Source organism: Ochotona curzoniae, unplaced genomic scaffold (genome assembly GCF_017591425.1).
Source record: "Ochotona curzoniae isolate NIBS_2020 unplaced genomic scaffold, NIBS_Ocur_1.0 contig_66, whole genome shotgun sequence".
NCBI lineage: Eukaryota > Metazoa > Chordata > Mammalia > Lagomorpha > Ochotonidae > Ochotona > Ochotona curzoniae.
In genome coordinates this window covers 325,529-346,890 of record NW_024466512.1, presented here as the reverse complement: position 1 = coordinate 346,890, position 21,362 = coordinate 325,529, and the positions used below count along the sequence as shown (strand labels likewise).

At 56.9% G+C, this 21,362-nt stretch overlaps 1 protein-coding gene and 1 long non-coding RNA gene across 6 annotated transcripts in view; both read left to right on the top strand.

Moving 5' to 3' along the window:
• The window catches only part of INPP5A (inositol polyphosphate-5-phosphatase A), a 135,207-nt gene that overhangs the window by 88,906 nt on the left and 24,939 nt on the right, over positions 1-21,362 (top strand). For all 5 annotated transcript variants that reach the window (XM_040991916.1, XM_040991913.1, XM_040991914.1 and 2 more), the window contains exons 5-8: positions 6,459-6,522; positions 8,376-8,479; positions 12,753-12,805; positions 13,495-13,614. In XM_040991916.1, the coding sequence (XP_040847850.1) occupies positions 6,459-6,522; positions 8,376-8,479; positions 12,753-12,805; positions 13,495-13,614 (341 nt within the window). The remainder of the gene's footprint in view (positions 1-6,458; positions 6,523-8,375; positions 8,480-12,752; positions 12,806-13,494; positions 13,615-21,362) is intronic.
• On the top strand, positions 15,921-16,729 carry LOC121164048. The gene is made up of 2 exons (XR_005885002.1): positions 15,921-16,397; positions 16,520-16,729. It is a non-coding gene; the product is annotated as an uncharacterized LOC121164048 (long non-coding RNA).

Sequence of the window (21,362 nt, the reverse complement as noted above, 5' to 3'; positions counted from 1 at the left end):
CTGCACTGCAACCGTGGGACAAAGTGCTGGTGGTTGAAACTGCTCAGGAGAGGCTCAGCCCTTGCTCATGGGCACCCAGGTGCATGCCAGGGGAGCCCTGCGGGGCCCCTGAATGGAGCTGTTAACTCTGCCCTTGCCAACATTGGAGAAGTATATTGGGGGCGTGAGATTTCTGACTTTACATAGCTCCCCCTGGTGAACATGTGGTCCAGACCTGGAGGTCGGACAAGCTAGGCAAAGTAGCTCCAACAGCTGGCAAATGTGTCAATTGGAAATGGAACAGGGTAGATCAGGCAGGACTGAACAAACCTTAGCCCACAAGCAAAACTAAAGACCAGGAGGGAGCACAGTTCATGCCGAGCTAGGCTCTTGCACCTACTGGTCTGCGTGAGCCAGGAACGCTAAGCCACAGTGTCTAAGGCAGAGGTCGGGACAGGTGAGGGGCTATGCCAAGCTGAGTCAGAGCAACTACTGGCATGCATGTGACCTATGGCTGGGAACAGGCCCGGTTGGGGAGCTAAGGGGACAACCCTAGCTGGGTTGAGGTTCCCACCAAAGGGCGTGTGACCTGGAATGGGGGCTGCGTTCTGATTGGGAAACAGTTGTAGTCTCCCTTGGCACAAGTGTGGACTGGGATTGGATGCACCGAGTCGGGCCAGACCCCAACACCCTCTGGTGTCCTGGAGGACCGGGATAGATGTGCGATGGACTAGGCAAGGTCTTAAACCCCTACTGAGCCATGTGTGAGCCATATGTGGGCATGGACAAACCATGGCTGGGCTGAAACATCCAACAGCAAGAACCAGTTTGGGTTGAAGGCCATCAGGAAAAGCCACTGTTCCTGCTATGACAGAAGGTGGACTGAGTAGGGCTGGCTCATGGACCCACTGGTAAGCATGAAACCTGGCATTGGGAGAGGTTCTGATGGAGGAGCCTGGGCAACTCCTCTGGCAGGACACAGACCTAGCAGGTGAGCGCAAGAAACATGATAGGAAACATCCCAGAACAGGCCATGGAAAGTTACCCACTGGCATACAATTGGCAGGGGTTGGGGGAAGACCAGGCTTAATCTGTCCACGTCATCCACTGGCAGATCCAAGCACTAGAATAGTGTGGGTCGAGCCAGGTTCAGTCGCAACAAAGACTAGTGCACGATACAAAATGACAAGGTGAGGTTGCCTGTACCGGAAGGGACCGCAGCGCCAACCAGCAAGCGTGAGAATAAGGAAGGAAGGGGGCAGAGCCAGCAGGGGAATAAGGGAGCGTTCCTTTGCTGGACAGCTACCTCTGCTGGAGAGCGTGGGCTGGGATGGGGGCAGACCAGACTAGGCAGGGCTACAACACCTGTACGCCTCATGTGGACTACATCAGGGAAAAGGCAGGTTGGGCTGATTATTCCTACTGGTGCAAACAAAATTAGAGTGGGTGAGGGTTGTTTGGGCTTAGCCACAGCATCAGCTGGCAGAAGCTGGCACTGGGGGGCTAATTCTGTCAAGTCAAACCACAGAACCATCTGGAGAGTGCATAATCTGGGAATGGGAGAGACCTGGGAGGGAAATAGTGGGCTCCTCCCTCTTGGGTTACCACTTCCATGGGAGGGCATAAAATTAGGACAGCAGCTGGGGTGGAATGGGGTGTGGGACAGACAGGACGTCTGCTACACATACTGGCAAACCAGGGTAGAGGGCAGGCCTGGTGGGGGTTATTGCGAGTCGCTCTAACTAGGCTGCAGCTCCCACTGGTTTATGCGAGGGCCAAGTATGTGCTGGGCAGAACCAGGCTGGACTGCAACATCCATTGGTTCCAGTGGAAGTCGGGAGTGAAAACAGAACCAACCCAGCAATTGCAACCACCAGCTGATCAGGGCGATGGACTGTGCCGGGCCCGGTACTTGCTAGCACATACAAGAATGTGTTTTGAGAGCACCTCAGACAAAGTTTCTTTGGAGATCTCCCCAAGCAAAATGCTGGACTCAGAACCCTAACCAAGAAAAGAGAGAAGACAGAACAGATCAACCAACCATCTCAGCTATATCTTGGCAGCGAAATACGGGGCTAACAGAGACTCTATGATACACTATGTCAATCAGTGGATTCTTCAAGGACCTCATAGTGCTTGGAGTGGCAAGATTGGCAGCGATTCATAACTGTTGAAATATCAAATCCACTTGAGCAAGAACCTCAGAGCATGCCCTACATCCAGGACCTGGGGAGGGTGGGATATTGGGTGGGCCTTGTCCCTTAATACTCCCCTTTAAACATGAAGGAAACAATATGGAAAAAATAATAGTCTTACCCACTTTCCTGTATCCCCTGAACCTTTTTACCCTAATTAACTATGTAAAGATTGTCAAAATATTTAAAAAATTTTAAAAGCCACAGTAAAGAAAAAAAAAGAGATTTCTGACTTTAAAATAAAATAGATAAATAGTTTTCTTTAAAAAAAAAAAAAGAGGTTATTGTTTGAATGAAGATACCAGCCCAGGGTGCCAAACCACTCAAGCTGTCTACCTGCTCCCAAACTCTAAGACCTGTTTGTCAGCATATCTTGGCAAGTTTTTCCTCTTGAATATTGATTGGTTCGTTTTGATTGTAAAATAGGATGGCCATGGAGAATGCTCTGTAAAAATGTGTCAGTGCTATACGTCTCAGCTTCTGCAGGCAGCTGAAGAAGCACTCTCTTCTTCCCCCCTCATAGAAAAGCACAGCAGCCAATGACGCTGCTGGACCCCAGCAGTCCACCTGCCAGGCACTGTGACCAAAGGTGAGGGGTCTGTCATCTCCCCACCCTGGGTCACAGTGAGAAGTATAGGTATAGGGCCTGTAAGTGTCCTACTTCCAGGTGCTTTGCTGGGTGTAGGTATGGGTCCAGGTGCTGGTGTGGGCTCTGGCTGCTGACCAGGGAGCAGGCAGGGGACATGTGCAGGCATCCCATCCAGGTGAGCTCTGGCTGCTGACCAAGGAGTGGAGATGGAAATCACTGTCCCTGTCTGGTTTGCCTAGCCAGTGATGAGGTGTTCCCTCCTGGTAGGTCTCTGCCTTGGCTCATCATGCAGGCAGCAGCTACCGTATGGCTGTCCCACGTGCTGGCACCTGTCCCTTCCTGGAAGCTGGGAGCTCCTGTGCTCAGTCAGTCCCTAGATTGTGACATGTGCTTTGCAAATGCTTCACTTTGTGCAGGCCTAGGTATCCTGAGCCACTTGTGGTGAGCGCTTCACTCGGCTTGGCCTGCTGTTTGTCAGAAGTCCCACTGGGGACCCCTGCCAGCCAGTCCTGCTGGGTTCCAGATCAACAGGGGGCTGGGACCCCGGTGTTCCCCAGAACTCCCCCAAGTGCAGCAAGCCGTGGCACTCAGATTCTAGCTGCTCGCTGGACCTGCCCTGGCACTTGGGCTCCAGCCTCTTGCTGGACCTGCAGGTGTGGCAGAAGTGGCAGTGGCCACACTGCATTCTCTAACAGAGGTAAGCACTCTGGACAGGCTTCTTTTTTTTATTATTATTATTTTCTTATGTTTTTTTAAAAGATTTATTTTTATTGAAAGGCGGATATACAGAGAGGAGAGACAGAGAGGAAGATCTTCCGTCTGATGATTCACTCCCCAAGTGAGCGCAACGGCTGATGCTATGCCAATCCGAAGCCAGGAGCCTCTTCCGGGTCTCCCATGTGGGTGCAGGGTCCCAAAGCTTTGGGCCGTCCTCGACTGCTTTCTCGGGCCACAAGCAGGGAGCTGGATTGGAAGCGGGGCTGTCGGGATTAGAACCGGCGCCCATATGGGATCCCAGGCTTGCAAAGCGAGGACCTTAACCACTGGGCCACCATGCCGGGCCCTGGACAGGTTTCTAAATGTGCAAATGTGTAACTGTTCCAACCTGATGAGACAGGAAGTCAGGATTCTCACATGTGACCCACACCTGCTGACCTGCCCATGGGTACCTCGTAATGGACAGGGCACCGCAAACATTCCATGCCCATTAGGGCTGGCCATGGTTTCCTGGCTGGGCCAGGAGCAAAACAGTGGAGCCTGCATAGGCAGTTCATTTCCCACTGACTTGTAAGCTTTGGAAAGTTCTGGGATTTCATGAGACTCAACAAGTGGACGTTCGGTTACACTTGATCACAGTGTGTCTTTGACTCAGAGGGAGCCATGCCTGGGGAGTGGAGCTCACTGCACACTGATGGGAGCCCGGGATGTGCCAGCCATGTGGGCTGCCTGTAGCTGATGTCCTCTTCCTGACCTCTGCTCTGCTCTGTTTTGGCAAATGAAGGAATTTGAATGCCGCGGCCGGCATGGCATGTGACTGGGCAGGGCCCCAGGATGCAGCATCCTGCCTGCTGGTGCTGCCGTGAGAGCTGCAGCCCCAGCCTGCACTCCATCCCTTTGGACATGTTTTTACCACCATGCCCCGACAGGCCCAGCCCTCTGTGTGTTGGTAGGCACTTGGGCCTGTCCGCACTGAAGCCAGAGGTGAAAGGGCATGACTTCTTGTTTCTAGGTGAGAGCACTCCAGACACTCCAGGGACTGCTCTCGGAGGAGGCCCACTCTGGGTGTCTGGGATGGGCCAGCATGTTCCTGCCCTTTCCTGGGATTCAGGAGCAAGTGTGTTCCAGCTGGCCCTGGGCACCGAGCAAAGGAGCCTGGTTGTTGGTGTGGAGACTCCGAGCGGAGTCCTCTGAGCATGGCATGGGCAGCTGGGGTGGCTGGAGGTGGGCACATGGTGAAGGGAACAAAACTTGAGCCCAAGTCCGACACCTCGAGGTCCTGGGCTCCCTCCCAGAGATGCCTGTACAACCCTGTTTCTCAACTCGCTGATCCTGACAAGTGGAGCCTCCCCTCGACCCTACATGGATCTCAGGCCCCCAGGCATGGTGCAGCCTTAGGACATATCCCACCGAGTGTGCATAGCAAAGGGTTGTTTTTTTTTTTCCTATGCATTAAGTTTTATTTATTTGTGTATTTAAAGATTTATTTTTATTGGAAAGGCAGATTTCCAGAGAGAAGGAAAGACAAAGATCTTTCATCTGCTGATTTACTCCCCAAGTGGCTGCAATGGCCGGAGCTTAGCCTATCCAAAGGCCAGGAGCCAAGAGCTTCCTCCGGGTCTCCCACATGGGTGCAGGGTCCCAAGGCTTTAGGTCATCCTCCACTGCTTTCCAAGACCACAAGCAGGAAGCTGGATGGGAAGTGGAGCATCCAGGACGTGAACCAGTACCCATATGGGATCCTGAAGCATGCAAAGGATTTAGCCGTTGAGCCAAATGCGGGGCTCCTATACTTTAATTTTTAAGTTTAAAAAAAAATTGAGAGGCCAAAATAGGTTCCATCTTGTGGTCTATCCCCCAAATGTTGTCTATGCCTAGGGCTGGAAAGACAAACCCAGGAATTGAGAACCCAGTTTTGTTTCCCATGTGGGTTGGCAGGAACCCATTTATTTGAGCTATCTTGTTATATAAAGATTTTTCTAAATTTTATTTTTGTTGGAAAGTCAGATATAAAGAGAGGAGGAGAGACAGAGAGGAAGATCTTCATCTGATGATTCACTCCCCAAGTGGCCACAACGGCCAAAGCTGAGCTGATTTGAAGCCAGGAGCCAGGAGCTCTTCCAGGTCCCCCACGTGGTTGCGGGGTCCCAAGGCTTTAGGCTGTCCTTGACTGCTTTTCCAGGCCATAAGCAGGGAGCTGGATGGGAAGCAGGGCTGCTGCAACACAAACTGGCACCCAGTTGGAATCATGGTGTGTTCAAGGCAAGGACTTTAGCTGCTAGACTACTGTGCTAGGTCCCCGAGCTATCTTTTGAGTCATCTTAGGATCTGCGTTAGTCAGAAGCTGGAATCGAGCTGGGGATCCACATCAAACCCAGGCACTTGGATGCAGGTGACTTAGCTGGCAGATAATTCCTAGACAGACCCCAGCCTGAAATCTTGTAAATTTGAGCATTAAAATCATACCAAGTATTTTCACTGACAATACTGTAATTAAACTTAAAAGCATAGAAAATTCCCAGGACACTTCTAAATAAAGAATAAAATTATCACGAATCAAACTAGGAGCCACATTGTGGTCTGGCTGTTTAAGCCACCACCTGTGGTGCTGGAGACCCATGGGGTCACCAGTTCGTGTCCTGGCTGCTCAGTTTCCTACCCAGTTCCTACTAATAGCCTGAGAAAGCGGTGGAAGATGGCCCAACTGCCTTGTCCCTTACAGTCATGTGGGAGACCCGGATGAAGCTCCAGGCTTTGACCTTGTCCAGCCCAGGTCTCCTAGCAAAGGGTTGTTAACAACGTGGGGTGTCCAAGGTGGGCCCTCACAGGCCTGCGGCCTTGGCCGCCCACTGGGGAGGTGCTGTGCACCAGTGGGTTGGGAGTGGCCCAGCAGGGCGGACACTTCCTGTCCACTTTCAAGGAGCAGCCCTGCTCCCTGGCAGTGTTTATTCTCATCCAACTCCTCTTGTTGCCCACAGGCCCTGGGAAGCTTCTACTTCCTTCATGAGTCCCTGAAGAACATCTACCAGTTTGACTTCAAAGGTGAGACTTGAGTGCACATCAGGGGCCTGTCGGCATCCTGGCCAAGGTGCCTCTGTCCCCACAGGGCTGGTCAGTGGGGCCTGGGCTGAGGATCACTTGCAGGAAAACGTGGATTTCTGGTGTCTGTGAAGTGGAGACCCTGACTGGCTCCGGGCTTCCCCTCGCCCCCTGCCTCCTTGTCCGCTCTTCCCAGCACTGCAGCCGGCACAGGGCTGGCCTCTGCCTTGGCCCTGAGGGTGGTCAGCACAGAGGTGTTTGTCTACGCTCATGTCAGCTGTGAGCAGAGGATGTGTGCCCCACAGAGCTGGAGGGGGCACTTGGGTCTCTGCTAAAGAGAGGGCGCAGGCCTGGGCCACCCAGCCTGCTGCAAGGGGAGCACCTCAGGCACGTAACTCCACCTGGTTCTGTACATCCATGCCGGTTTCTTTCCTGTGCTGCCTTGGGGGACAGACAGGCTCAAGGTAGTGGAGTGCTCTCTTCACAGCAGGTGCAGGTTTCCAGCTGGGAGAGGGGCTTCCCACCTGCCCTGCTGCCCGGGGACGTGCAGGGAACAAACAGGTTGTCTGGGTGGGAGAACGCCTCCCACATGGGGAGGCATGTGTGTCCCACGAGCTCACGGGAACATTGGCAGACAGGCAAGATCTGGCCCTTGGGCAGAGGGGACTGTGCTCATGGAGCCCAGGGCTTAAGCCAGTCATTGGTAAGTGAAGAGGACTAGAAAACCCACAGTACTTGCACATTAAACAGCGCATTGCTCAATGTTCTTTAAGAAGTTAAAATGTATTCAAGTAAGCGAAGATAGAAATGGGCCTTCAGGGTTAGGCCTGAGGACTGGGACCTGCTCTGGCCTCCTGGTGCCCTAAGAGGCTGGCTAGCAGTAAAGGGGAGCTGCCAAGGGGTGCTCAACTCAGCTGTGCTGACTGTCTATTCCCCTGAGTGAGGACAGCTGGAGGACAAAGCACAGGGGAGACCCTTCCCCCACAACTCCCGCTGTTTCCAAGTTGGGCAGTGGGACCAGGAGATAGGGTACAGTCAGTACACAGCACACAATTCTGAGTCCATGTCACCCCACTTGCTGACTCCCACCCCCCGATGTCCACCCTGATGCCCCGCAGCTGCCAGGCTCCCAGCCACCCCCATCCGCCATCTGCCATCCCACATCATGGCTGTGAGCAGTATGGCCTAGGACTTCACCCCACGCTACTTCCGCCTTTGCCCTGCTCTCCCCTCGGGGTGGATGAGCTTCCCCTAACTAGGCTGAGCTGGCCACAGGGCCCCGATATCACCCCACTAGGAGCAGTGGAGCTTGGAGTCCCGGGGCTGTAAGTGCCAGGCCCAGCCCTGGGCTGCCCTGGAGACTGTGTGCTGTCCACAGACACCCCACCCCCGGCCTGGCTAGCAGGAGCCTGAAGAGACACTGAGCTTCGTCTGAGGCACTGTGCAGTGGCCAGTGGCCGCCAGAGCACATCCTGCAGACCCCCTCTCCAGAGTCCCCGGGACATTGGCTGGCTGGCAGAGGAGGTGAATGGGGCTAAGTTGGTTCACAGGAGTCTGAGTGAACGTAATTCCACGGCCCCATCAGCACCTTGCTTCTTCGTAGAAGATGCCATTGGCTCCCACAAATCTGTAGGTGGGGGAGGGCGATGGAATGGACAACAAGTTCTGGGGCAGGGGCGTTGGAGAGTGAGGATTTATGAGCCCCAAACCTGCCAGGGGCAGCTGGCTCAGGGCCAGCCCTGTGCCTCCCCCGTTGGGGTCCTGATGCTCCCAGGGCTGCACTGGGTGGGCCCCAACAAGGAGTGGCCATGATGGGGCAGGTCGAATCACCCTCCTTGTCACCTGATGTTCTGCAGCTAAGAAGTATAAGAAGGTGAACGGCAAGGAGATCTACTCAGACACACTGGAGAGCACGTCCATGCTGGAGAAGGAGAAGTTCCCACAGGACTACTTCCCGGAGGTGGGTGGCAGCCCGCGGGGAGCAGAGCTCAGCCCCTCCAGGCCACGGAGTGGATGGGGAGCTCTTCCTGCAGCCCAGGAGCAGGGTGTCCAAGGCCAGGTGGAGGAGCCTGCGTCCCCTGACCGTCGTGTCCAGTGAAAGCCCACCTGAGACGGAGCCTCACGGTGAACCCACCCAGTTTGCCTGCTGTGCTCCGGGGGGCAATCTGGCTGGCAGGAGAAGCTGCGCAGTGGCCAGCAGCAGTGGTACATGACAGACTACATCATATGATGACGCAAGGCCCTTCCCAGGTCCATGTGAAACACAGGACCTAGGAAACGCACCTCTCGGCAAGCGCCCAGCAACAAGGAGACCCACGAGGCCTGCGGTGCATGCCGCTCGGCGTTCTGACGTGCTGCATCTGCTCTGCTGGTCTGGTTTGTTCTATGTGCTTAGTCACCCAGATGCGGGGTTACACTGCGGTTCTGCCAGCTGTGGACCTCCTCTTACCCTGTGCCATCTCCTGTGTCATGGCACAGCCATGCACTGCCCCCGCAGCCGTCTCACCCTTGCCATGGTAAAGGAGACAGCATTAGGGCCCCTGCCTCAGCCCAGGAGGACAGCTGTGCGGCTCTTGCCACGGGTAGGGCTGAGCCGCCACCAGGCTGACTTGTACAAGGTCACACTTTATTAACTTGCTTTATGACCTGCAGCTGCAGTGAGAGATGGGGCCGCCTTGTCAGCCCTGGCTCACCTTGCTCATCCATCGTCCCCGGCGAGGCCACTGTGTCAGGGCAGGCCTGTTCGGCAGCACTCAGCTCCCCGTACCCGGGGTTGGAGAAGACCATGGCAGCCATGAGCACCGTCACTGGAAGTCACCAGCCCAGGTGTCCCTCAACAGGGAGCACAGGGAGATGGTGCTGCTCTCTGAGAAGCCACAGGCCCTTTGGGGCACAGGTGCCATTGGCATGTCGACCCAGAACCTCTTGAACTGGTGCTGTCCGATTGGCAGGAGACAGAGAACAGAATCCATGGGAAGTGTGGGGGGCAGGGCAGACCTGGACCGATCCCAGGAAGAGGTTCTGCAGTCTTGGTCTTGTTAGGGCCCCGACCCCACGGCATTGCTCCCCCCACTCCACTCTGCCCTAAGCATTCACAGCCAACCCTGAGCACTGGGCCCCTGGAAGCCAAGACAGTACGCTCTCTTACCAAGGTGCGATTGTCCACACAGCAACAGGGCTGGAAACCGTGAGCCCTGCCTGCCTTCCCCTCAGCCCACTTCCTGTTGCTTGTCATGTCCTGTCTGACCTAGCTAATGGGCCCTGAAGGAACACTTGGTCCTTAGGGGCTGGTGAATCAGCCTGGAAGGATGGCTGGGGTGCCCAGCCTAGAGCCATGAGCCTCAGGAAAAGCCCTGCCTCCTCGTACCCTGTCCCCTTACTCAAACTGCAGTTAGGAGCTATGGCCAGTGGGGCCTCCGTTCGTGACACTCGATGCTGCCAATCTTACCTGGCTTCTCTGGGGCAGTGGCTTTCCATCCTTACAGGCCAGCATGGTGCAGAGAGCACAGCCAAGTGTGGTGCATGCTGGGCTTCACTTGGGATGTGGTGTGTGCTGTGTCCAGGGCTCAATCCTCTGCTGGCCCTCAACCAGGAAAGGAGGCTGAAGCCCAGGCTCCGATCCTCCCTGGACTCGGCACAGCTGGGCCTGGGCTCCAATCCTCCCTGGACTCAGCACAGCTGGGTCTGGGCTCTGGTCCTCCCTGGACTCAGCACAGGTGAGCCTGGGCTCTGGTCCTCCCTGCCCTCGGCACAGCTGGGCCTGGGCTCTGGTCCTCCCTGCCCTCGGCACAGCTGGGCCTGGGCTCTGGTCCTCCCTGCCCTCGGCACAGCTGGGCCTGGGCTCTGATCCTCCCTGGACTCGGCACAGCTGGGCCTGGGCTCTGATCCTCCCTGGACTCAGCACAGCTGGGCCTGGGCTCTGGTCCTCCCTGCCCTCGGCACAGCTGGGCCTGGGCTCTGATCCTCCCTGGACTCAGTGCAGCTGGGCCTGGGCTCTGATCCTCCCTGGACTCGGCACAGCTGGGCCTGGGCTCTGATCCTCCCTGGACTCGGCACAGCTGGGCCTGGGCTCTGATCCTCCCTGGACTCAGTGCAGCTGGGCCTGGGCTCTGATCCTCCCTGCCCTCGGCACAGCTGGGCCTGGGCTCTGATCCTCCCTGGACTCAGCACAGCTGGGCCTGGGCTCTGGTCCTCCCTGCCCTCGGCACAGTTGGGCCTAGATGTCAGCCTTGTGCTTGTTGCCTTTTTGGAAAAGCAAACTTAGCAGATGGAAAAAGCCTTGGCACATCTTTGGGGGTCCTGGCCTGAGGACTAGAAGGTTGACAAGTTGCCATACACAGCTGCCCGGAGCTGACCCCACTTGCTGCTGGGGGCTGCCCATGCGGGGAGCACTGGGGCGCCTGTTTCCCCTACCCCCATGATGTTAACAGGAGAAAATCCACTTTAACCTGTAGGCTGTGGTATCCCCCTGCTCTGTGGCCCATTTGAGTGCACAGACTTCCCAGTAGGGGGACAGGCTGTGTGAAGGAAGGGGTCCAGAGACGTTCTCCCAGCTCTGCCCTGTGCCTCTGTGCAGACCCCTGCTCCAGCTAAGCCCATCCCCCGGGGCTGGGTGCTGCCACTTGTAGGAGAGCTGAGTCCACTGGCCACGGCAAGAAGCCGAGTGCCAACACAGGCGCTGCTGCGCAGGACTCACAGACACTGCTGATGGATGGCTGCACTCGACTCTGTGCGGATTGCAGATGACACCTGCGGGAGCAACACTCCGGATAATGGGAAGCCATTTTTAAAAAGCAGATTTGTGTAGTCGATCAGGACGAGTGATTTTTTCCCTGTGCCCGTGGTGAGAAATTGGTTGTTATCATAGATCACGGGCCCTGCCGCAGGCGTGTATGAAAGATGGATTCATTCCACTAATGCGCGAAGCAGGCCTTGTGTGGCAAGGGCCGTGTGCTGGTCACCTCCCCGCGGCCTCCCCTTGCTCCTGCGATTTATGCTGCCTTTGAGGAGATGAAGCTGCCTGTGCACGCCATCCATCTGCCCACTGAAGGGACCCATTATCAGGCCTGGGCAGGGAGAGCGTGCCGTGAGGGGAAGGCGAGGCTGCCTCCTGGCCGTCGGCGTACTCAGTGTCTCCAGGTGACAGCTGTATGCCAGCAAGCAGCCTGGAGCCAGGGGTGGGCTTCAAAGACACTCAGGGCCAGAAAGTTCCAGGACCCAGAGCAGTCCAGACCCACGTGTCCTCGACCAACATTACAGGGCCCAGACCACGGACATCTTTCCATCTAGGACCTGTGGGTCTGTGGCCCCTTGTTTGCCTTCCCTGTGCACTGGAGGCACAGGGTAGGCACTTCCCACCGTGTGTGTGTGCACACATGCGTGAATGCGCACCTGTGTGGGTGGGTACTATATGGTGTTTGTACACATGCGGGAATGTGTCTTACAGCAGGGTGTGTACACTGACGTGTGTGCGTATTTCAGATTGGTCATTTGGTAGGGAAGCCACAAGGAAAGGTGACCCCTGCAGCTCCCGCTGGCATTGTGTGTGCAGATTCTGAGGCACACTGCATCCGGGCATTCCAGAGAGGGAGCACGAGGAATTAGGAAGCGGAGGCCTGGCTCTGGTACTTCTGTAGGGCACTGCTGCTCCTGGCCCTCATTTCTCCCTGGTGAACGATGTGGAGGATGATGTGACTCAGCCACTTGGTGGCGGCCTTGGGTGTGAGCACAGGTGTCCAGGCAGGGGCGCCGCTTGCTCTGGGAGGACAGCTGTGCACAGCAGCTGCCTGCGAAGCCAACACGGAGCCGTGGGCTGTCAGAGCATGGTGCAGGGTGGCTGTGCGTCCTGGACAGTCAGCAATGTGGGAGGCTTCCTTGAGGGACATTTCATCCAAGCATCTCCTTGCAGCCCTGTGGGAGGGGATGTCTGGGCCACCTGGGCACAGTTGCCCAGTGAGTGACCAGGTGGGGTTTGTTCAGTGCCTGACACAGCCAAGTCCTGTGGAGATGGTGGACCCTCGCTTTGAGTGTCTGCCGGCCCTCCCAATCCCCTGCTGCCTGGCTGCTCCTGGGAGTGGGAGGCATCAAGGCTGTGTGCCACATGGAGTGAAGAGCCTATTGGCCACAAGCCCTGGTCCTCCCTGACGGCCCAGGCGCCAGCAAGGGCTGTCTGTCCTGCAGCAGGCCTCTTGTCTGCCATCATGCAGCTGACACTGCATCTGCTTGTGTTTCAGTGTAAATGGTCACGAAAGGGCTTCATCCGGACAAGGTGGTGCCTCGCTGACTGGTATGTCCCCATTTGTAGGCAGTTTCCAGAATGTTCTCTAACTCTTCTTGGGCCATGTCACTGCTCTCCCAGGTTTAGCAGGAAACTAAACCAGAGCAGCCAGACACATGGCAAGGGTTTCAGCTGCCATGCCACAGCGCTGGCTGCTGTCTGTGATGGCCCAGCGGGCTCAGGTCCACCATGCTGCTGCAGGCTGGAGCTTCTTCCCGTACAGCCTGTCCTTGCTCTAGACAAAACCCCCGGCAGTTAGGGAAGGTGACTTGGGGACAAGTCAGGTGCCTGGGAGGTTGTTGCCAGCACTGCTGCCCTTTGCCCCTGACTGGGGGACACCCCAGGACAGTGAGAGAGTACACATGGCACGGTCGACCCAGGGCACATGGGGTGTAAGTGTCCCACAGGTCCAGCTTTGCCGACACCTCACGTGATGGGTCCACCTGGGCTCCACCACATCCGTCCTTGGGGTGTATGCCCTTCCCTGTGCCCCTACCCACAGCTGAGGCCCCGCCCCTGTCTGGGCCCCGTTCCCCCGACTGGGAGGCCATGGCGTCCTGCTGCTGCTGCTTGTAGATGTGCTCTAGGCCCGCCTGGGCCTCACGGGGCAGGTGGGGGGACATGTCCCTGGGAGAGATTTAACTGTCCACACTGGCTCCAGCTCTTGGTGACTGAGTCCTTCCCTCTCTTATTTGTAGCGCCTTCGATTTGGTGAACATCCATCTTTTCCACGACGCATCCAACCTGGTTGCCTGGGAAACGAGCCCATCCGTGTACTCAGGCATCCGGCACAAGGCACTGGGCTATGTGCTGGACAGGTGGGTGCCACCCCTGAGGCCATGTTCCTGGGTGATGTATGAGGAGGATAAGAAAATAGCTCCTCCCCAGCCCGTTCCTCCACTCCTCCATCCTGTCCCGCCAGCCAGGCTGTTTCCTGGGGAGGAGGGGTGGGGATGTAGCTCTCCTGACCACACCCCCCATGTCTGGCATCTCCCATGACCTCTCACCCCTGGAGTACTCCAGTGAATGGCCAGTGTCTCCTGCCCCAGTGACAGGAGAACTGGCACACAACTGGCAGGATGCTTCAGTTGGCTCTGCTGGAAGCACTTGGGCCATGCAGTCAGAGGCCGTGATTGGGCTGTGGGGACTCCACCCAGAGAGGAGTCGCTGGGGTGGGGCACAGAGAGCTCTGACACTTGAGGGGACCTCCAGGGTCTGCACATCGCCAGCTGTGAGAATGGAATGGAAGAGCCCCTGGCCAGGTGATCCAGGCTCAAGTGGGGCTAAGGCATTGCAACTGCCTGGGAGCGTGCAGGCCCGTCCTCATAACCCCTTGTGTGTGTGAGTGCACATGCATGCGTGTGTACACAAGAGTGAATGTGTACGACAGGTAGGTGAGGCTGCTGGGAGCAGTGCCTCTAAGCAGTGTGTACGCACGCGCACGTGAGTCCATGTCAGTGAACATGCATGTGTGACGTGGCTTGGAGACAGACTGGGTTCCAACTGCTGGCTGGTGTCCCCTTTCACACGTACCTGCCCTGCCATGTGTGTCTGCTCTCTAAGGCTGAAGCTGTTCCATGAAGAGCCACAGCACCAGAGAGTCCGGGGATGGAGCCAGGGTGACCCCCATGGAGTAGCTAGCATCAGGTAGTATACAGGGGACCCCATGGGAACAGGAAGTAAGGGAACCTTGCTGGAGCCTGTTTTTATTCTTACTTGAAAGGTAGAGAAAGAGATGGGAGAGATGTTCTACCTACTGGTTCACTCCCCAGATGCCTGTGACAGCCAGGCAAAGCCAGGACAAAGCCAGGAGCTCTGCCTCTGGGTCTCCCCCATGTAACAGGGCCTGGAGTTCTTGAGCCATCCTCTGCTACCCCTGGGCATGTTAGCTGAGCCCTGGCGGGGTGGGAATCTCCAAGGCGCCTTCCTCACTGCCCCATGCCCTCTCCCAGGCTTGTGTTCACTGCTCAGCCTCTATAGGAGCCAATGCAGGGGCTTCTGGTCCTTGGGGAACACCCTGCCCACTGGATCAGCTCGTCCTCAGTGTCCCCGCTGCGGCCATACATCTCCCCTCCAAAAAAAGAGCCAAAGCCTGAGGACCTGCCACCTGCACACAGGGGAGCCAGAGGTGTGGGTACCTAGTCTCACTTCCCCGTGCAGGGGTGTGGGTACAGAGCCTCACTGCCCCGTGCCGGGGTGTGGGTACAGAGCCTCACTGCCCTGTGCCAGGGATGTGGGTACCTAGTCTCACTGCCCTGTGCCAGGGGTGTGGGTACAGAGCCTCACTGCCCCGTGCAGGGATGTAGGTACAGAGCCTCACTTCCCCGTGCCAGGGGTGTGGGTACAGAGCCTCACTGCCCCGTGCCAGGGGTGTGGGTACCTAGTCTCACTGCCCCGTGCCAGGGATGTGGGTACAGAGCTTCACTGCCCTGTGCCAGGGGTGTGGGTACAGAGCTTCACTGCCCCATGCCAGGGATGTGGGTACAGAGCCTCACTGCCCCGTGCCAGGGGTGTGGGTACAGAGCCTCACTGCCCCGTGCCGGGATGTAGGTACAGAGCCTCACTTCCCCGTGCCAGGGGTGTGGGTACAGAGCCTCACTGCCCCGTGCCAGGGGTGTGGGTACCTAGTCTCACTGCCCCGTGCCAGGGATGTGGGTACAGAGCTTCACTGCCCTGTGCCAGGGGTGTGGGTACAGAGCTTCACTGCCCCATGCCAGGGATGTGGGTACAGAGCCTCACTGCCCCGTGCCAGGGGTGTGGGTACAGAGCCTCACTGCCCCGTGCCGGGATGTAGGTACAGAGCCTCACTTCCCCGTGCCAGGGGTGTGGGTACAGAGCCTCACTGCCCCGTGCCAGGGGTGTGGGTACAGAGCCTCACTGCCCCGTGCCGGGGTGTGGGTACAGAGCCTCACTGCCCCGTGCCGGGATGTAGGTACAGAGCCTCACTTCCCCGTGCCAGGGGTGTGGGTACAGAGCCTCACTGCCCCGTGCCAGGGGTGTGGGTACCTAGTCTCACTGCCCCGTGCCAGGGATGTGGGTACAGAGCCTCACTGCCCCGTGCCAGGGGTGTGGGTACAGAGCCTCACTTCCCCATGCCAGGGATGTGGGTACAGAGCCTCACTGCCCCGTGCCAGGGGTGTGGGTACAGAGCCTCACTGCCCCGTGCCGGGATGTAGGTACAGAGCCTCACTTCCCCGTGCCAGGGGTGTGGGTACAGAGCCTCACTGCCCCGTGCCAGGGGTGTGGGTACAGAGCCTCACTGCCCCGTGCCGGGGTGTGGGTACAGAGCCTCACTGCCCCGTGCCGGGATGTGGCCTTGGCTCTGTGCTTGGCTAGGTGCTCCGTGGCCAGGAGTGCTGTCCTGAGGTGACTGTGGACTTAGGGCCTTTCCTGGTAAGGTGGCACTGGCTATCCTTGTCCCGGGGTCCCCTTACTTCTGCCTCCTGTGTCCTGCATTTTGCCCAACCTGTTGTGGCTGCCCCTTTGCCCAGAGGCCCCTACAGCCCCGTGTTGGCTGCCCTCAGAGTGGCACCCAACTGACCATCACACTCACAGAAAACCCTGCCTCTGCCCTTCTGGACCAGGCCCCATCCACAGGATGGTCAGTTCTTTGGGTGCCAAGTTTTGGAGTCCTGCATGATAGCACAGGCCCCCAGAGTACCTGGAGGGCCCTTGGGTCTCGGTGGCTGTGATATTAGAATGTGCCTTGGTCCCGCACCACAGCGCTGGGGATCTGGATGTGGCCCTGCGCCCGCATTCCCACGAGGACTTCCGCAGCTCAGCCGGCCGCAGATCCGGACCTCCGGCGCGGGCCGGCACACACAAAGGCAAGCTCTGTCGAGGGTGCATAATGGGCTGCCCTTTCATCGGCGCTGCTAACCTTTTGGCAGCCACCAGCAGACTGCATTCTGCCGGGCTGTTCGAGAAGGACAATGCCGCGCTGGCCCTCTGAATGGACGCTGCCACCAACGGCGCCGCATTCACAGGGCACTGGGAACTGCAAGAGGGTTGTTTGTCAGCTCTGCTGAGGTGCAAGGGGACAGCAAGGAGGCTGCTAGAGCAGGGTGGGGGGAGAGACCTGCCCTTTCCTGGTTGACCTTCCTGTCCACTGTAGGAGCATGCGGCTCGGAGTGAGGGCAGGGCAGCCTAGCAGTCCCGCCCTCCTCCACTCCCTACCACTGGAGCCTGCCAAGGACCCTATGAGAGCTGAGAGGCGTCTGCAAAGTTGATCCCAGGATGAAAAAGTTGAGACTGCAAAAAGGCAAACTGTTTTTGTTAATGCTTTGGGAGCGCCTGACAAAACGGCACTCACTGTGTGTGTGCTGGGGGCTCCAAGCAGGTGCAGGGCTCTGTACCCACAATGTGCCCTGCTCAGGAGGAACAACCCCACTCCTGCTTGAGATAGGTGGAGACGTTGGAGGCATCAGTAGGTGATGCTGTTTTCAGTATTTAAGCTCACCTGCTGGATCCGTCTGACTTTCTTGCCACAAACAGACTGCCTTATATCTGTGTGCACCCTGCACTGTCTTGTTACTTTGAATCAAGTGCTGAGTGCTCAGAAAGGAAGACAAACCCCTAGGAGTGGCTATCTCTGGACTCCAGGGCCTCATCCGCAGTTGTTCTACCTGAACCAGGTGGGGGCAGGCTCCTGCCCTGGGCACAACCTCAGTCCCTCAGGACCCCCCTGGGGGAACCAAGCCAGAGCCCGCTGGAAGCTTCCCGAGCAAGGCTTGCACTCAGATTCTGCACCAGCAGCTGGGCGGCTCCAAGGAGACGTTTTTACATCACGAGTGTGAAATCTGGGCATAAAGCACGCCTCTGTCCCCCATTATTTTCTCACAAATGCAGTCCATTGTCACAGTGCTGAAGTTAATTTGATCAACATTGGGACATTTAACTTTTATGTCCAGTCAAAAGAGTTGCTTCATGCTCATTTTAGGCATTCAAAGGAAATGATTGCCAGAAAAATAATGTCCCCCCAAACAATTGGGAGCAATTAGTTTCCCAGGGAGAGACCGTGTGATGCCGGCCGCCACCCAGCTTCCTTTTGTGGGCTGTGCCCGGTCATCAGTCAGCTGTCAGCGGCTCAAAGACCCTCGCAGCTAAATGTCTTGGTGCAGGCCATTCCTGCGCTTCAGCCAGCAGTACAGCCGCTTGGCTGCTGGCACAGCCCGCCCTGTGCAGAGACCTTCGCTCCCCTCCGGTTCTCACCCCCGTGGGCTGCCTGGCAGTGCTGTTGGCCATGGCACCCACAGTCCTTGAGGGTCCATCATGCTCCATGGCAGGCCAAAAACTCCTGGAGCCACAGCGGCCTCCGCTGTCCTGGCCGACTCAGCCTGCACCCCCTCCTCCTCATTGCCGGCACCTCCTCAGCCTCCTTAGGAACTTGTGAGGGCGTGTCAGGTCCCACTCAGACATCAAGAATGGGTTTTTTATGCAAGTGTCCTGGTGATGGATGAAGGATGTTTCAGAGATAGCTACCGCTCACAGGCACCAGCAGCCAGGAGGAGCAGGTGTGTGTGCACCTGCCTGCCTCCTGCCACCTGAAGGACTCTTCTCCTTTCCGCTCTCCCAGTCCCTCCTGCTGCACACACATGTGGCCCTGCATTTGTGTGTGTCCTACACACATGGACATGTGTGTGCAAGTCTTCTGACAGCTTTGAGCCTGTGTGTGCTTATCCCACTGCAGCCCTGCTCTGTGACCTCACACAGCTGCCATGTGCAGTGCTGGCCCAGGCCTCCCTGCCATCTTGATGAGACTCTTTACTGGTAAAACAGCATGCCCACACCCATACTCCTTGCCCCCATCCACACTGACCAGCCTTAGGAAGGCCCTGGTGGCTGCTGTCTGCTAACGAGCATGGCAAAGGAGGTGGCCCAGGAGAGGGAGGGTTACCATGGAGTGAGGTTTGTATATGGCATTGTGCTCAGAGCAGCCATGGCTGGTGAGCTCTATGCTGGCTCCCAGGCAGGAGACTGCAGGAAAGCTCGGGCATGGAATGCAAGTATCCCCCAAAGGAGTGGAAAACACTGGGCTGTCACATGTGGCCAGCAGCTGAGTGGGAGACTGAGCTGCCAGCATCTGGCTGGGCAAAGGACAGCTGTTCTCTGGTCTTCCCCTGATATGGCTGGCCTGGGGCAAGGCAGGACATATGTCTGCATCCAGCTTGGGGAATGGCCGCACCTGTGTCCAGCTGTGGTTTTGGTACTTGGTGCCTGGTCAGCACACAATCATTTCTAGTTCTGCAGGTGCAAGTCCAGGATCCGAGCAGCCTGGGCAGCTCTGGTGAGGACTCCCTACCCCTTTCTCCTGGCTGGCAGCAGCTGCCCTCTGTGGGGTTGTGTGAGCGAGCACCGCACTGGGGTCTCCTGACTGAAGGAGCCAGTATGTGTGTCCCTCCCCCTACTCCTTCCCAGGACAGGGATCCTGGGACCTGGGTTCCAGCAGTCCATGTGCTGGGCTGGAATCCATTCAGCCCCAGCAAGGCCCCCAGGCACTCTGTGAGGACCACAGAGTTCAGGCTGTGGTCAGCTTATGTCATTCTGAGCAAGAGCAGCAGTTTCCTCATGGCAGAGGCTGAGGAGAGAGGGAACTTTTTGGTTGGGGTTCAGTGTGCTAAGGCTGCTGTCAAGCCAACCCTGGCTGGTCCCTGGGAGGTTTAAGGTTTAGCCTGGAGGTCCTGAGTCCCTGTGGGCAGGGAATGAGCCAGCCTGTCCACTGCAGGAAATTCATTGGCACCTGTATGCCCTGGTGCCTGTGGGAAGGGAGAGGAATACAGCTTTGGTGTGTACTGGAGGTGCGTCTGTGGGGAAGGGTTGGGCCAAGGGTCTCCCACAGTGCTGCAGGGGGCCCAGCAGAAGCACTCGCTCCCCATTGGGTTGGCACTGTGTTCATCACCACTGTGAGTGTGCCTGACGCGAGCCAGTGGTACTAAGGCTCCAGGGGCTGGGGAGTCCATAGGGCGAGCCCAGACCCCCGACGCACCACACACACACCCCATACACCACACATACACATACACCGCCTGCAGGCGCTATGGGCCTCATCAGTAAGCTGCAAGAATCCACCGTGACTCACAGCCATGGTCTGGGGTGTTTGTTCCCAGGGACTCGAGTCTACCTGTGAGAAAAGCTTTTTTTTTTTTTTTATGATCTTTACATAATTGATTAGGGCTCAAAGGGTCAAGGACTGCAGGAAAGTGGGTAAGGCCATTGTTTCCACATTCTCTTTTTTCCTTTCTGTATCTGGGGGAAGGAGAGATACAAAGGGAGAAGCCACACCCAGCCTCCCAACCATTGCATGTGGGGCATGCTCTCAGGGCAATGCTCAAGTGGTTTCAGTAGTTTAGCTGTTCTCAATTGCTGCCAATCGCATCATTCCAAGCACGATGAAATCTCTTCAGAATCCACTGGCTGACATCGTCCACCTTAACGTTTCCACTTGCCCAGATTTTCACTGTCAACACATGGCTGGGGTAGTTGATCGATTTGTTCTGTCCTCATCCTCTGTTGTGGTGCCACGTGTCCTATGTGGGCTCTGGTGTACTGTCATATCCTCCATGTGCACCTGGATATGCTGTCCACTGCTCCATCTGAGCCACTGAAGAGGCTCAGCTTTGACACGTGCACTCCACGGCCAAACCATGGAACCTGCAATTCTCTTCATTGAGTTCAGCAGTTCGACTGGGGGTGTCCCCAAAGAAACTTTGTCTGAGGTGATCCCAGACCAGATTCTTGTGTGTGCTTGCCAGCACAGAATCAGGCACAGTCCGTAACTCCAGCCTATGCATAAGCTGGTGGTTGCAATTGCTGGGTCAGTTCTGCCTCCAGCCCTGTCTTCTACATAAACCAGTGGGTGCTGGAACCCAACCTAATCCTGCTCACCACACACTAGGTCCTCACACAAACCAGTGGGAGCTGCAGCCTAGTTGGAGCGACCTACAATAACCCCCACCAGGCCTGCCTCTTCCCTGGTTCCCATGCTTGCCAGTATATACAGCAGACTGGTCCAGTCTGTCCCACATCCCATTCAGCTTTCATACATGCCAATAGGAATTAAAGCCTAGTTCAACCCAACCAGCCCCCCTATTCAGCCCACACACATGCTGACAGGTGCCGCTCTGTCTAGCCACGCCTTCCCCAGTCCTGGTTCTCTTGCTCACCAGACAGAGTGGCAATCCAAGAGGAAGGTGCCCACTGTTTCCCTATGGGCCCACTCCCAGATCATGCACTTTTCAGGTGGTTCTGCAGTTTGGCTTAACAGAATTAGCCCTCTGTGCCAGCATCTGCCATCTGATGCTGTGGCAGAGCCCAACCAACCCACACCCACTCTGACGCTTGTACCAGTAGGAACAGTCAACTGAACCTGGCTTTTTCCCTGGTCCAGCTCACATGAGACCAACAGGTGTTGTAGCTCTGCCCGGTCTGGTCTGCCCCCATCCCAACTCACACTCTCCAGTGGGAATGGTGATTCAACAGGAGAGCCCCACACAGCCCCACTACTGGCTTTGTCCCCTCCACCTTGGGTCTCGTATGTGTTGGTTGGGCGCCACGGCCTGATCTGGCA